At 40.5% G+C, this 17,103-nt stretch overlaps 1 protein-coding gene across 2 annotated transcripts in view; it reads right to left on the reverse strand.

The window, feature by feature from the left end:
- trip4 (thyroid hormone receptor interactor 4) overlaps positions 1-17,103 on the reverse strand; it is a 77,214-nt gene that overhangs the window by 35,737 nt on the left and 24,374 nt on the right. For both annotated transcript variants that reach the window (XM_080430220.1, XM_080430219.1), the window contains exon 12: positions 12,677-12,779. In XM_080430220.1, coding sequence (XP_080286346.1) covers positions 12,677-12,779 — 103 coding nt within the window. The remainder of the gene's footprint in view (positions 1-12,676; positions 12,780-17,103) is intronic.

Consider the following 17,103-nt stretch of genomic DNA (forward strand, 5'->3'; position numbering starts at 1 on the left):
AGCCATCCATCCAGGCTCCTTGTGAATGATGACCATAAAACATTTGATTCTGTGTCAAAAGATATTTGAAAACCCTAAAAAAAAGTGTATTTAAACATTGATTTTGTTTAATGGTCATGATTCACCAGGAGCCTGGATGGCTTGGTTCCAGGCTTAAAATAATTCATATAAATATTTTAGGAAATCTCTATGGGGGAAATGAATGGGCTTTCTATCTGTGGATCCACAAAATGGCCACCACTGCTATGCCCTATAGCGCCACCAGGGGGGCAAGTTTTGCAAAAGATCTTTTTTGCTATTACTCCAACAGATTTTGTCCAAACATCATGCAAATCGGTACACATTATCTCTATCTCTATATTTCATCCTGATTGGCTAAGATTGACTTCTACTACCTGGCCTGGCGGAGGACCTGTGCTCCGAGGAGCAAATTTTTCTAGTTAATCTTGAGTTGCACCTAATGAATGAAATGTGCTGTATGAATAAAGTTTGATTGACGGATTGATTGATACATAACGGCACACATATATAAATTATGGAGAACGTTTGTGGCCCATGAATATAGGATGATTTCCAATATTTTTCTTACAGAATCCCTGAAAAGATCTTCTGCAACAGTGTGCTTCTTACTGCTGCTCGATGGCATTTACATGTAGTATTGACCCTGTCAAACAGTATTTTTTATTTTCCAACAGCGTCTATGTGGGTGACTATGACTCAGCTGAGGTGGTGAACCTGCCAAAGCCCTTCACTTGATAATCTACACAACCTCTGGGGTTGGATAATGGCTCACGTTAAACAATCATATGTAATTATATATATATCTTTTACTTTCCATGTTCCAATGTAAGCATTGCCACAGAGTGAAAGGAATTCTTTTTCCAGTTTCTCACTCACAGAGCACAGAAGCAACAGATAAAGACTGACAATATTTGGACTTTGGACTCAACATCGCTATAAAATTCATAATTTGAGGTGAGGCTTAAACATTTATTTTAATCGAACTTGTCCACTAAACTAAATCAGACTCACATTTACAGCGCATTCCTTGGTTAGTCGCAATTTGACAACTCAAATCAGTTGTGTGAGCAATTGGTAGGTTATTTAAGTCTGTTTCCCCTGTTATACATCACTAAAGCCTGCATGAGCACAGCAGAAACTGAGCTAAATAGAGTGCGGGAAAGAAGAGAAGCCTGGTGTTTCAGCTTCACATCAGGGCAGCCAAGAGTAAATGGCTAGCTGGCATTTTATCAGTTCAAACCTTGATTCACAAGGAATAAACTCTCTCAGGAAGTTTGTGGTAAAAATAAAATGAAGCATCATAAGTAATTCTGAAATATTTCCGTTACAAACCAAGGTCAAACAACTGCAAAACAAGAGAATTGGGATTGTTGTTTCATTGTTGATAATAAACTGATTTACAATCTCTTGACAACAGTAAATCCCTGACAAATCATAGACACTAATACTCAACTAATGACTATGATGGAAATAATAACAAAATTATGAAGATGAATTATTTATTTTGATATAACTGTCGAACACTTGCAGTCAATGAATTATTACACAGAGACTCTCAAAGAGGCATGCTTGAACGTACATTTTGCAGAGCCAGAATTAAATGGCATGTGAAGAACAATAAGTTCACTGGCCCCAGTATGGTGGATTCATCTTATTTTCACCAGAAATCAGAAATCATGACGGTAAGGGAAAAAAGAAATACATTTTACAAATCCCAAAACAGTTGCCTCTGAGCATTGTCACTGATTCTGTAAGGACTCTGAGAAATTGCACGGCCAAGTTCATTGCTTAGGGCTCTCTCTAGCTCCCATGACTGTCTGCCTTGGTCTCTTCTCAGTAGCTCAGCTCTCCACTTTCCACTCTTCTCCCCATTAACCGCCTGACAGATCAGTAATAAACACAGCCTGTCACCTTCAAGGCCTGCCTCTCATTGACTGGAGAACACATGAAACCCTGCTCTCTCTCTTTCCCTCTCTAACTCCCCCTCTATATTCCCTTCATCCACTAGGCTCATTGGAGCTGAAACCTGATTTTTGGCCCCAGCCGCCTCAGAGCCAGCACATTCTCTTCTGCACCCAGATAGCCCTGGAAAAAGGCATGAATATTAAATGGAAAATCCATGAATAAATAACCCAAAAGGACTTCCGTCTATCTAACCTCTTTCTGTCTCCCGACAGAGGACGAAAGAGAGAGAACGGAGGGGAGAAATAAAAGCAAGAAAACCCATGGCTATCTCAGGAGAGAAGGTGGACGCTGGTTAGATAATTGGCTTTCTCTGTTTTCAATCCTGTGCTGCTGTGTTTCTGCGTATAAAACAAAGGGGGGACCATGGGGTAACAGTGCAGCTGATGGTTAGTAGAACAAAATTCTACCCAGTGCTTTCAGTGGGAATATATGAGGCCAATTTGATATGCAACCTGAGGGATGAAAGTGATACATATTGTAAGAGCTTATAATATATGCGTGGAAAATGCAAATGACATTGAGAAAACAGCTGGAAGGGCAATGTGTACATGGGATATGATGCTAAATGCAGAGCAAACAAATAAGTGTATCATTTGTTTGTGATATGTTCTCAGTAGTCCCTTGGCACATCTAGCTGTTAAAAAGGAACAAGTAAATATAGATTAATTTGCTTTACACCTATCCGCCTGAGGCTACTGAATATGTATAGCATTAGATCTCAATAGGTTATATCTTTACAGCATATGGATATGAATAGCAAGTACTCTCTGTGTGTGTGTGTGTGTGTGTGTGTGTGTGTGTGTACACGCGTGCACTACAGACCAGTGTTTCCAATCACAATGAGCATAATGAGTGATGAGACAATTAAACAAAGTAAAGAAGAAAGCTGTTAAACATCCCTGGGCCTGTATACTCACACATCAATTTGCATGTGCATGAACACACACACACGCACACACACCCCCACACACACACACACACACACACAAGCTATCATCGCGTCGCAAAGCAATGTGTGGATACGTTTGTGTTCTTCTGCTTCTTTGGGTTTTTTATTTTTACAAATTGAGATTCCAGACAAATTACGATTATTATGTTTTCTTTAATTACTTCTCAGAAAAAACTGAAAATAGGCCTACTGTATTTTTTCAGTATCTTTTCTTTTCTATATCAAATTAAAGAATGGTTCATGTAAACGCGTCGTGATGCGACGTGTTGTGAGCTTGTTGTATATGTTGAAAAGAGAACTGCCATTCCCAGAAGTCTGTTTGAAACTAAACAGACCAAAACCAAAACACCACAGCATGGTTTCAGCTGCAGGGCTCTGTCCTACCACCAGATCAGAACATCTAACAGTAGGAGCATTTTAAGTCATATAAACTGTACACAGTCACACTGTGCAATGCTGCATTCACAACTTTACTGGTAAAGCCTAATTTATATGCCATAGTATGACAATGTGCATGCGTGTGAGCAAGTGCATAGTAATCTGTACTCAGTACTCAGCAAATCATTAATGAGTAAATCTTAAAAGCAGGCAACCAGTGTAGGGAAGTTAAAATAAGAGTTAAATTATGTTCTCTTCTCCAGTTAAAAGCCTATAGCTGCAGTGTTTTGGAGCATATTGAGTCATGTTAAAAAACATTGCAAAGGTCAAGGCCAGAAAAAAAAGCATGATTTCCTTGTCTTCAAAACGTTATATGATCCTGGGTATATTCCTGAGATTATAAAAACGTTTTGAAGAAGTTTGTTAACATGGCTGTCAAAGTTTAGGCTGGGATCAAATAAGTCACCGATGTTTTTGGCAAAGGACCTGACATCGTTGGATAAAGGACCAAGGTTAACTGAGAACCAGCTCTCATTTACAATAATGAACCTGGCAACCAGGTTAATGTAAGACAAACAATTGGGTAGAGGGTAAGAGGTTATGGTATAATTAATGCAAGTCAATGAATTGTACTGACAAACAAAATAATTTAAGCGTCTAGGCTAACTTCAAGCACACTCCAGATGAGTATGGAATTATAATTAAAATGCCTTTATTAATCAGGGCAATACAATGGTTAAAATAATAAACTTAGGCTCTAATGTTGCCTGACAGCGCATTGCGGGTTCGAGTCCCATTCAAAGATGATCTTTGGTGCATGCCTCTCCCCATCTCTCTCTCCCTGTTTCCTGTCCATTTCCACTTAGACTATCAATAAAGGCAGAAAAGCCCCCAAATATATCTTAAAAATAATAATCCTCCTGTAATTCCACAAACCTCTGAGACCAAAAAACCTCTGAGGTTCTGCCCGGTTCTCCTCAGTGGCTGGAGCTATTGATCTCAAATTGCACACAGCCATTGACCATTACCATGTGCATGGAACTGCGAAGCCCGTTTTTCGATATCACTAAATCTCAGCTGTTTATTCACGTTTTTATGTCAAAGAATGTCGCCATGCTTACGGTGGCTGCTCAAACTGCGCATGCGTCGAATCTACAGCCCCACTGCGTTACACTGTTGCACACACAGAACGTGCTTCGACCAACGTACGTGTGTCTGTGTGTGGTGTGTGTGTGTGGCGGGGGGTCTGTGTGTGTGTGTGTGGAGGGGGGGGGGAGAGGATCGCACCACAACTCGGGTCCGCGGCCGTGTATGCGTGGACACACACGTACGCATGCACGTTGGGGAGGCACGTGTCAGAATGTACATTATTTGTGTTCGTGTGACGGCCGTGTGTGTGTGTTCGCCGCGGGGGACGGCTCTGGCCGCATGAGGATGTACCGTGGTGTGTATGTGTGTGTGTGTGTGTGTGTGTGTGTGTGTGTGTGTGCTGAGTGCTCGCGACGGGTCGCGCGTGTGTGTGTGTTGGCGACGGGGGACGCCTCCGGCTGTTAGATCTGTATGGGGGTGTTTGTGTGTGTTCTGTGGCTACACGACGCGGCGACGGGATGTGCGTGTGTGTTGTACACACTACAGAGTACAAACTCACTTTCCATCCCTGATATACTGTCTGTTCACAGCGCATAAGCTAAACTGCACACTTTGGGTGCTCATATCTAGCCTGGTAAACCCTCCCTCCGGAAATCTCAATTCCATTTCATTTCAGGAGTGAGTCTGGCCTGATCCGCCTGTCTGCAATATTGGCTGTGCTGGAGTTGGGCGGGAGTAATACCGTTGACTGACAACCCCTTCAGCCAATGATAATTTTTCCCCTTCAGCCAATCAGCAGTTCACCAGTCTTAATGTGACGCGACGGGACTTTTGAGACAGCCATACCCAAAATGGGTTGCCTTTTTCGGGTACAATGGTGTCACTGCCCGCCCCTACCGGTTCTCTAATTATTATTTTTTAAATAGGCTTTGTCATGATTAATTGACCACATATATGAAGTTAAACAACTAAATTCTATCCAAACGATATCTTATAAGTAAATTCCGTGCCTCAAAATAGAAGTTAGAGAGCTTTTTGAAGTAAAAAAATAGCGGAGAATTGGCCGCACAAGAAAAAGATGGCTGCCGTTCGTGTTTTGGGCTCACTCGAACTCGCCACCTGATTGGCCAACGTAAGCTGTCAATCACAGAACAATGAGCGACGACGCTGATAGGCGCGGCCGTTTGGCATACACAGCCAATATTGCAGAGAGGCGGTTCATGCCAGACTCACTCCAGGAATCAAATAGAAATGAGATTTCCGGAGGGAGGGTTTACCAGGCTAGCTCATATCCCCCGACGGGTATGGTCTAGTAATAATGAAACAGCAAAGTTGCCCAGTTGTGAACTTGTGGCCTCTGTAGGTCTTCCTCAGGGCTTCTGTTAAATACTGAGCACCTCTCAACCACCAGGATTGTAGCGGTTACCTGTGGATCTCTAATAGTGAGCACTCGGGTTAGCTTTATTCTATAATAATTTGCATGCGATTTAATTTTATGCCTCAAGAACATCATAAATACATATTGTATATGCAGTCACAGACTGAGGAAGTGAATGATAGAAAGCGTTTCTAACAACTGGGGTGACCTTCAGGTTCTCACATGCACATAAACATGTTCTTAGGATGTGTCCATAAATCACAACACCCAACAGAGAGTAAACGCTGGCTTTATGCCATTCTAAATGTCACAGACTCCTCCATAGCCTAATGACTGGTCAACCTGGTTTTGCATCCAGCATAACTCAGCACATTATCTCAGCAGGCGATAAACGTTCTGGCGAGGCAGGCAGTGTAATACTATTTGAAGGTGTCATCACAAACATTTAATCCAAATGTTCACATTTCTTACAGTGATTGATAGCCTAGATATTCAAATGATCTCAAATCACAGATGATTTTCATTATGGAGACACTGTTTGGGTCCTACTCTGTTCTGAATATAATTCAAGATGCCGGCCGGACGGTGTACTACAAACGTTCCTGTGTTAAAATTGAACAGTTCAATAAAATATGTATCTGAAAACATTTGAGGTGAGAAATAGGCAATGTAGTAACAAACATGCTTCATTGCCTCTCTCTCTCTGCCTCGTGGTGTGAAGTGCAAACACAATGCAGAGTCATTGCATTTACATCGATCCCATAGCCCAAGGGGACGGGGTGGTCGGCTGAGACTGTGATTGGCTGAGACACAACCAGCCTGTTTTGGCTAAAAACTTCACACTAAAAGGTAGCAAAAAAGCCATTGCAGCTGGACTTTAAAGCTGCAATCCAGGAGTTTATCACGTCCTCCAGTAATGAGTGGTAATTTAGAATAGATAATGTTCCAACTACAGCAAAGATGGTGGAGCATCTAGTGTTGCTTTCCGCAGTTGGTATCCAACTATCCAGCAGAATGAAAATGGCATCAACAAACAAGTTAACGCGATATGAGGTGACGTAAGTATCGCTATAAATATATATTACAATGCTTACTGTAGGTGCCGTGTAAACTGCTAGCACTGTAGCAAAGCTGCAGCCTGACCACCCCATCGACATTTCTTGAAAGCACAGTACGGAGAGCATCTTCAACTATGGCAAATGTGCCAGTTGCTCTGTGCTACTATACTCCTCCAGATGGATAAAATAACGATTTCGTAGTTGAAATAAATCCTGGGTTGGGGTTTTGAATGAGTAGGACAACAGACAATTGTGCGTCCTGTTTGCTGCTCATTCTACCAACACTCAATATGGTTAGAAGGGCCGGTGTGAAGCAGATATCGTCAATGTAAGCCCCCGAGGGAGAGAAAAACACTTTTGCTGAGCCTCCCATGAGATTCACTCAAAGGAGGCTGAAAAGAGAGAGGAGGTAGCCAGTGACAGAGATCACATATGTCTGCCACTGTGGGGGTACTGGGTCAGGCTAACCACTCTAAATGTTGGCAGCCACGTAAAAGCATGTTGTGTACTTAATGTATTAACTCATTGAGTGCCAGATTTATTTATTTTTAACGTTTTGTTTATTCGTTTTTGTTCTTTTACATACTCATAGGTAGTACAATTGAGTGCCAGAATTGCCAGAATTATTTCTATATTATGTTGTCCCAGTGCCAGAGTTTTTTTCAAAGTAAAAAAAAAGTGCTTAGGAAGCGAGATACAGCCTTTTTCAGTTATACGTTAAACAAGGAGTGGATGGAGCTGCAAATCTTCAGATAATGATATATTGGGTTCTGAACATTTTTTTTTTTACTATTTTTTCAAAAACACGTCAAACACGTCATTGGCACGTTGCGCCATAGCGGTAAAAACACGTGAAACACGTTAATGGCACTCAATGAGTTAAGTACGTGCATTCACTACATACACACACATACGTTTGTATTACTATACTTGTGACATATGGCTCTCAAAACTTTCCTCTCTCTCTCACACCTGTATTAGTACATTAAATGTTATTAGTACATTCACTTTTCTAAAGAAACAGGGGTGTGGTGGTATCCGATGGAATTCCATGACACAACATGTCCAACACTCTTTTAATGTGTGGAGTATGATACTGTATGGCATATAATAAATAAAATCATTATTAAGCAATGTACCAAATACATTTGGTACATACTGCAAGGTGCATGGTTATGTGTTCGCCGCGCCTCCTTCCGCGTTCGCTTACTATGAAACCCTGCTCGGGTTGTGTGTGTGTGTCTCTGTCCGTGTCTCTGTGTGCACTGCCTGTGTGCGACTGCCTGCACTGCCTGTGTGCAGCCACCAGAGTGCGCCAGAGTGCACTGCTGACACATCTCAGAGTGCAGCCGCGCCCCCATGTGACTCACGCTCTCATTGGCTGCTAGGAACTCCGAATCTCCGTGCATAGGAGAACCATATCCCCCCCACTATCCTCAATACGAGGCGGAATATTTACGAGCTGCGTTCGCTTCCAGCGTTCGCGCGTCTTACTTGTGTGTAATTACTTTAATTTAGCCTATTGCTCTTCATTGCAGTATACCCCGTCAGGACAAAATGCATAAGAGAATGTATATGAATGTATATACTGCTATGAGGATATATATGCTGCTAACCTACACTTGACCTGTACTTATTACAAGTGCAATAACTGATTCATTTATTAATACAATGAATCAGAGTACACAGTACAATGTGTGTACATACAAAGTACAAAGTACAATGTGGAATGTATGTGAATACCCTCTGGGTACAACAGTGAAATAATATATTTATTTATGTATTTATCTACACAGTATAGTTTCTAGCTTCATATGCTTATATTTATATTTTGATATACATATTAAATGTTTCCTGCACTCAAGTCGCCACACATGCAACTTGAGACTCGACTCGGACTCACCCCTCAAAGACTTGAGACTCGACTCGGACTCAAGCTCAAAGACTTGAGACTCGACTCGGACTCAAGCTCAAAGACTTGAGACTCGACCTCAAGCTCAAAGACTGGTGAACAATCTTTATTTTATGTTTTAAGTGACACATTAATGCATGACATGCCCGAGCCCGACATCATTGTTCTTTCCTTGTCTTGTCTTGCGCAACGGAATATCCGGTGCACGCTGCCAACCGGCCTCAGTCTCTGCAATGTAAACATGGCGAGCACAACAGCTGCTCTGTGTGGTGCCTTTCAAATCGTTTAACTACCAAGTTATAATTACATGTCTATGTTGACCACGTAATGTTACAGTCTAAGGCTACAGGCTTATTTGGTTACCAAAATGCTTAGTATTTGTATACTCAGTCGCACCTCATTGTTTATGTGCCCAAAGGAACAGATCAATAAGCTGTCGACACACCATGACGCGGTGCATTGATAGCTTGCATCTGTTTTTTGGGGGTAGGCGACGCACGTTATGTGTCGTAAGCCATGTATCTGGGTTTGAGAGGCTATGATTGATGTAAATTTACAGTACTAGTAGATTATAGCCCAAGTTGGCAGTTGTCACAATATTGTAGCTCTGTTCGGGACCACTGCACAAAGATGGATGATGAAAAAGATGCACTTTGCGAGGGACGCATACTTGGACTGCGTTACTTCAGAGGAAACTAAATGGAGAGCTACTTTAGAAATGTTTCCACACCCCTAGAAATGAATCCATTAGAATGGTGGAACGTTAACAGCCAACCTGGTCGTGAGTAGCCTACATTGCGCCTTAACTGAAACAGGCTAACTTAAAGCCATATGCAACTGTATGTGACTGTGAGTACCGGGGATGTCTGTGGCAGTAGGAGCATTCTCGTTACGCTCAAGAGACAGCACAGCAGTGTGCACTAGATTTAGCCTTGGTAGTGTGTGATCCTGTGCCTACTGCAGTTGAGCTGCGCTTATTAAGACGGAAAGGAGACTAAATTAATGTAGATACTATTCTGATAAACATTCATTCTGTGCACTTTTCATTTCGGGTTGGGTACGTGGATCATCACAATTTATTTATATTTAAGTCTTAGGCTGCATCGTATAAATAAATAATTAAATAAATGAAAAAAGAACAAAGAAACAAGTCTCTTTTCTTTTAAGAGACTCGAGACTCGACTCGGACTCGAGCTCAGAGACTCGTGGGCATCTCTGCCCAACCTCACCTAAACTAATTCCTTGTATGTACAAACACGCAATACCTGACAATAATAATAGTTCTGATTCTCCAATGACTGTAATGTATGGAAACGTATTGTAAGGCCATTGTAGGAAAAAAAAAAAAAAAACAATATTATTATTAATTATGGTGAGGGGGGAGGTGTTTTATTCAGAAAAATTAAATGCAAATTTAGAAGAAAAGACATTCTCACTCAGATTATAAAGTCTTAAATTTGCGATAAGAAACTCTGAAATTCTGAGTTTAAAGTCACAACTTTATGAGAACAAAACGTGGAACATTACAGTTTATTATTTATATTTTTTTGGTCAAGGTACCACATGGCTACACTTGCAGCTTGGATCATTACACCACATGATATTCCGTCACTTCTATTTAATGTGACTTTTAACTCAGAGAATGTCTGAAAATTTTTTTGTCTTGCAAATAAACAAATGGCGTGAATTTACAACTTTCATCTAGAAGACGTTTTTTCTCCCTCGTGTTTTTATACAGTACCTACAATGGTCCTAATACGCTGTTGTAGTAATGTGTATATCTGTGATATTTTGTTTTTTACATGGAATCTCCATGCCTACTGAATTACAGATCGCTCTTCATTTCCCTCCTGGTGAATTCCCAGCCAAACTCATCTGTTCTCTGGGAGGCTGCCAACAGTCACTTTCACTTACAGTGTCCCAGTTGCTATGCCAACAGAGCATGTTCAAAAAGACAGCGTTGTCTTGGATTAACCATATTCAGGCAGTGGCCATTTTGATCTTATGTCATACTTGATGAGGGGAGGGGGGCGTCTTGTTCTCTGTATGTCGTTGTTATCTCCAGCTAAAGGCCGGGGACGAAGATTATGTTTTCGCCCGTATGTGTGTGCCTGTGTTTTCGGAACAGGGCCAAGGAAGTCCCCCAAAATGTTTAAAATCGGTCTCATGGTGGCTCTATACCAACCCACTTTACGTTTTGGTCTATACAGTAACTCTTGAACCGCAGGTCGTACAATCAAAATATTATCCCTGGATTCCTGGATCATGATGCAAATCTCAATTAGATTTACAGCCACATTTGTTCTGCTACTCCTACATATTTTGTCCAAAACTCACACAAATTGCAACCCATGATCTCTGGAGGTGTATCATAGACATTTTTGATATTCCATACTGATTGGCTACAATTGGCTTCCAATGTTTGTGGGAGGGGCCTATTGTTTTACAAAACAATGCCAGAAATATTGCAGAAACTAGAATCCCCCCCCTTCACCAAATTAGATGTTATGATCTATTATGAAGTCATCACCTGCGCACCTGACAGCAGAGAGACAGAGAGGGATAGATTGGATGTTACTGCATCAGAGTGTACTGTAAGTAATTAGTATTATTATTGGGATGTGCCTCCTGGTACATGATAACGCTGTGAAGAACAACATTATCAATGCCTAAATTGTAAATTACATGCAATAACATAATTTCTGCCATCCAATGCTGCTACAACAAACAGTTGCATTTATTCCACCACTCTGTAGCTCTTTGCGCTCTGTTACTCAAACAATGCTATCATAGGCCAACAGCTTTGACATTACAACACCTAATCTAAAAAAAACTAAACATGCTTAACAATCTCTGCACACAGTAGTGCAGACCTGTGCGAGAGCCACAGATTGCCCTCTTGGAGATCACTACACAATAACATTATCAATGTTAATTTATCCATTTGTATACTCTCAGTCAGAGTTAAATGAACACTGATATTTTACTGAAGTCAGATAAGTAGACTGCAGGTAAAAAGCAGGCACAGTTAGAGTAATAATCTACAACTACAAGTAACCACTAAAAGGGATAGCTCTCCCCAAATAGATCTATTTCTCCCTGAGGAAAGAGTTCTGCAAAAACAATGTTCTGTACTATGATAATGCAGTACAAAGCTAATGATGAATTAGAGACCTGGCTAGGCTTGGATCAGTTGATTAATGATTAGCCTGAGCCTACACAGCAGCCACTGCTCTGCTCCATGTGTAAGTGCTACACTCGACAAACATTTTAAACTGTTCACAAATACAGAAGCCAAACACTTCTCATCCTTTCCAGCATAAAAAGGGCATGGCTCCTGAAGCTTTTTACCAGAGTCTTTCAAATGCTCTCTCCATCGATCTGGAAGGATCAGAGACAGGCACAGCTGCATAAACAACCCTCTCAAGCCTTTAGAGGGTTTTGAAATATTAACAAAAGAGCTTGCAGGTACATCATTTTGCAGTGGCGGCGGCAATGGCAGCAGGGGGAAAATATGTTTGAGTCCTATTATAAATCACACAATACACCAACAACACTGCACATCTAGCCCCAGCTTGTCCCCCAGGCAACCTGACAGCAAAATCCTGTCCTTACAGATGGCTCTTGCAGAGGATTTATGTGTGTGTGTGTGTGTGTGTGTGTGTGTGTGTGTGTGTGTGTGTGTGTGTGTGTGTGTGTGTGTGTGTGTGTGTGTGTGTGTGTGGGGTGTGGTGTGGCGTGTGTGTGTGCGCGTGTGTGTGTGCGACTATTTTTTAAACATTAAGTCAGGATCTGTGCTTTGCAAGATTCTTTTGCACGTCCATTTATGCATGAATTTGTCTGAGAATACAGAAAAAAAAACTCTGACGACTGAGGCAAATTCCATCAGCTCCACTTTCCTCTGACATGAAAAAAGAAAGACTTACAGATCTTGTGCTTCCCTTTCATGGGGAATTTCACCACCAGCTCCTGGGGGTTGGTGCAGATGAAGACGAATGGAGAAGCTGACTCCTCGCTGATATCAGGGAACTGCGGGTATACAACAGTTAGGATGTCATTCGTAAGAGAGAAAAGGACAGACAATTTTTTATATACATTAAATAGATTCATGTAGTATGTGCAAGCAATAATGACATTGGATGACACATCATACATGAGGTACACTATATGACCAAAAGTCAGTGGACACCATTACCGAATATTGTGGTTGCCTAGACAACCAACACTATTGTTTTTGTTCACCTTTATATAGTAGATAAACCACAACATTTGCAGCGCTACTCCTCCCACAGTTTTGCCGGTACATAATAGTGGAGAATGTTATAGTAGTAAAATATGGACCAAAACCATGTCAATTTAGACCATTAATGAGCATTTGGCATTCCAATTAATTCCAAATATGTTTGATAGATTTATGGTTATGGTGTTGTGCAGGCCAGTAGCTGTTACTTATTCATCTCAAACATTTCTGTATGGGGGAGTGTGAGACATTCTGAAACAGGAAACAGCCTTCCACAAACTGTTTCCGCAAAATTGGAAGCACACAAATGTCTCTAGAATGTCATTGTAGTGAACCATTAAGATGTCAATTCACTGGAACAAAGGGAACTAATTAGAAACACTAATTAGAAAGGGTGTCTGTCCACTGACTTTGCGTCACATATAGTGTGTCTTATGCCTACGGAAATATGTCATGTTTGTTATAAATTAATAGGTATGGGTAATTGTTCAGCATTGCAAAATTGTTGTACAGCTAAACACATAATAAGAGTAGCTTATAAAGTACACATCATGCCATGTCTTTTAGAATATGATACACACCATCACCAAAATGTAATTATACATATGTATCACCACCAATATATTATAATTGAATAAATAATATTTTTGCGACATTGTTTGTAAGTCAAATTCTCTCCTTTCCATGTCACAATTATGTATATTATACCATGTCATCATCACATTCCTGCCTGGGAGAAAATGTGTTGCACTACATAATTGACAGCAGCCCACAGCATGCAGAAGCCTAGAAGAGACTAGCTCTCTCCATCTTATTGATTGGTCTCTCAGGTGAGAGTGGGGAAATGACTGACATTTCATGACAAAGGAGTCATCTTTCCCATCACTGGTGGCCAACAGCTCTGGGCTCATCCAATTTCCTACGGCGCTATCAGATAGTGCCCATGATTGCATCTAGCCATCCAGGAAGCGGCAGCTTTTCATGACAGCACGCTTTACTCCTGTCTCCCCACCTCTTACTCACAACCTCTCCATTTCCCTCTAAGGAGCACTGAAGGTTGTGACAAATTCAGGGCTTTTAAGGGAAATCGAAAGAGCCGGCAAACCATCTGTGTGGTCCCTGACAAACTGGAGAGAGTTGATATTTGAGATATTTATTCTAGACTACAGTCCATCTCCACGTGGCAGTAATACTGCTGCTGAATGATAAGAGATGTGAACAATCAAAATCATTAAAGCTTGGCGGGGATTATACTAAAAATTTAGAATGAGTCAACTTAAAGTGATGTTCCCAGAAGAGACTGCAGTCTAAGCCTCCCGGTTAGAAACTTGTCTTGACAGTCCATGATCAATCTATCTGCAAACTACTTAGCATTTTTCAACCAATTTGAAAGGGCCTTTACTAGAAACTATAGATAAAAAAAACAATCCCCAAATAAGAGTAAAACTGAAAATAATGTGCACCTACAGTAGCTTCAACAAAAGACAGCAACAATGCATTCATAGTAAAACAAACAAAAAAACATGATAGCACATCTCATCATTGCCCTCTTTGGCTCTATTAAACCATATGTCCCACGGTATGTACTTTACACATGTATCTTTTTAAATAAAATAAAGGCACCCCTATACAATTTTTTAATCTTAAAATGATCTCCTGAATTGTATATTGGTAAACAGACTATTAGAATCTTTCCACTTGAAATCACTGCAAAGAAATCTCACGTTAAACAAGATGGCTGTGTTGTCTGAGGTGTTCCGACCCAACAAAATGGTGGTGGTTTTTCTAAATTCAAATGAAATGAACAAAGCTGTAACCGGGGCTTGAGCGTGCTCATGTGAAACCCAGCCAGTTGCCTGCTCTTTCATCCTCCATTTGCTAATTAGCATTTAAAGCTCTGGAATATACTGGCTTCGCCTCCCCCCTCCCCCATCTAATTGTTTCCATACCACGTTAATCAAAAAGGCATGAAATATCGTGGCTGTGTGACGAGTCAGCTTACTCAAACACTCGTGCTCAAATACATCAGAAATGATCTTATGCAGCTAAAGTAGACATGTCAACAATAAATTGTAGACAAGCTTCAGGACAGTCCGATATAATGAATGAAGTAATTCTTAAATGCATTTACCTTGGAACTATGTTGACAATAAGTATTCAATTAATTGTACAATTGTACATGTATAGTTTTAACTGTAAAATCATCCATGTCATGTTCACACTTTATACTCCATAGATCGATGTGAAATTATGTCTGGAAGTGAGCTTTGATCTGAACAACTGAGTGGGTTATACAACCGTAACATGCTCTTCTTATTTGGATAATCAGCCTTTTTCTCTCTGTGAAAGAGAATGCTTCAGCACTGCAGCAACTGCAGTTTCTACGTCGTCAGTCTATTTTGTGTTGGTGTATTTTTTAATAAATGTGTAACCTGTAGTAAATGTGTAGAATCTACAGACAACTGCTGTCATCTTAAACAGCATAGTGTAACACTAGGCGCTGATGCTGATGTGTCTCACTGCACGGCTCTGATTCCGGCATGCCATGTACAGTAAAAGCACACTTTGTTTCTGTATGAAAAATCAAATCATCTCGATCTCGGGATCCACATGGAAACGGCAAGGCTCAAATGTGGATCTTGGGCTTCATGTGGCCAGCCTGTGACATCTATGACATAGTATCTATGGGCAAATTTGGGCAAGGTTTCAGACCGATCAAAGCCCCATTCTTCCATTATAAAATTCATAAATTTTTCAAAAGTATAAAACATATCAGGCACCGGTCTACTTACATTGAATTGAACGATCGATAGATAGAGCTTAAGTCTAGAAAGTAGAAATAATTACGAATAATCGGACAGACGCAAAATAAATCCTTATAGTGGACTGTCTCCCCCTTGCCTACAAAGCTTAACTCATTCACTGCCACTGACGTAAAAAACGTAATTTGTCCCGTTTACCAATCCTGCCACTGACGTAAAAAACGTAATTTTTTTTTTTAGTTTTTTTTTCAAATTTGACCCAAAGACCAAGGAGATATGATTGTTTAAAGATCTACACTCCCATCCACTTCCTTGTTAACTTAAAACTTAAAAATTCTGTATCTCGGCTCCTGAGTACTTTTTTTTTTAAATGAAAAATCTCTGGCAGTGGGCAAACGCGGCCAGCAATAATTGTGGCAGTGAATGAGTTAAGTGAGAAGCAACTGAAAAGTTTAATTTCTACCAAAGCAATTGAACATAGGATGTAAGACAGTCAATGACAGTCAACAATAACATTTTTCAGACCAAGGACCCCAAACTTATATTTTATAAAAATTATGATGGGTGGCCTTTTTTTTTAAAGCCTTCCATTCTCTCATATAGCTGGATGGCATGTGTATTGCAGCATTGCATAGAACTGTTACAGTATGTCGGTTCAACTCAGATTTTTTTTTAAATCTGGTTTAGTGACCCAGACATCATCACCGAATGATGCCAGCTTTGTGCATTTTTGGAGAAGTAAAAACTCCTAAATAGATGTGCGCAAGTCCAGAACTTGTGACATGTTCTTTGTGAAAGCCATCAAACCTCAGAGTGGTAGTAGAGCAGTGGTTGGGTCCGACAATGGAATAGTTTTCAGTTTATTAACATAGCCTAGTCATCATTACCAAACATTGTTAACTTTTACACATATCACTTGCTGCAGGCAATATTAAATTCCTGTGCAATTGTGTATGGCTTTTTTTCCTGACCAATTGAAAGAATAACTTGAGAAGAGCCTTTCAAAGCTTGTTCACCAATTTTAGCTGATTGTCTCATCAATGTCTGTTGACCGAAGCTAGTCTTGAGACTAGCTTGGAAGTATTCCACAGTTTTTTTCTTTTTAGAGGCTATGGGTTGTCTCCAAGTACCGCTGCAGCTTTGATGACTTCATAGATTTGTTTGTGTTGTGCAATTTCCTTTTTCCTTTCTTTCTTTTTTTTTACAATTTATCTTTGTTAATAATAATTTATGTTGGATTCATGCTAATGTGCATTTCCAGACAAAATAAACTAAAATAAAACTCACTATCAAACAATGATTTGGCAGCCCCCTGCAATAACTGCCCCCTGAGGACTGTCGGGGCCCTCCG

The sequence above is a fragment of the Gymnoscopelus braueri genome, assembly GCF_963280865.1.
Source record: "Gymnoscopelus braueri genome assembly, chromosome: 1".
NCBI lineage: Eukaryota > Metazoa > Chordata > Actinopteri > Myctophiformes > Myctophidae > Gymnoscopelus > Gymnoscopelus braueri.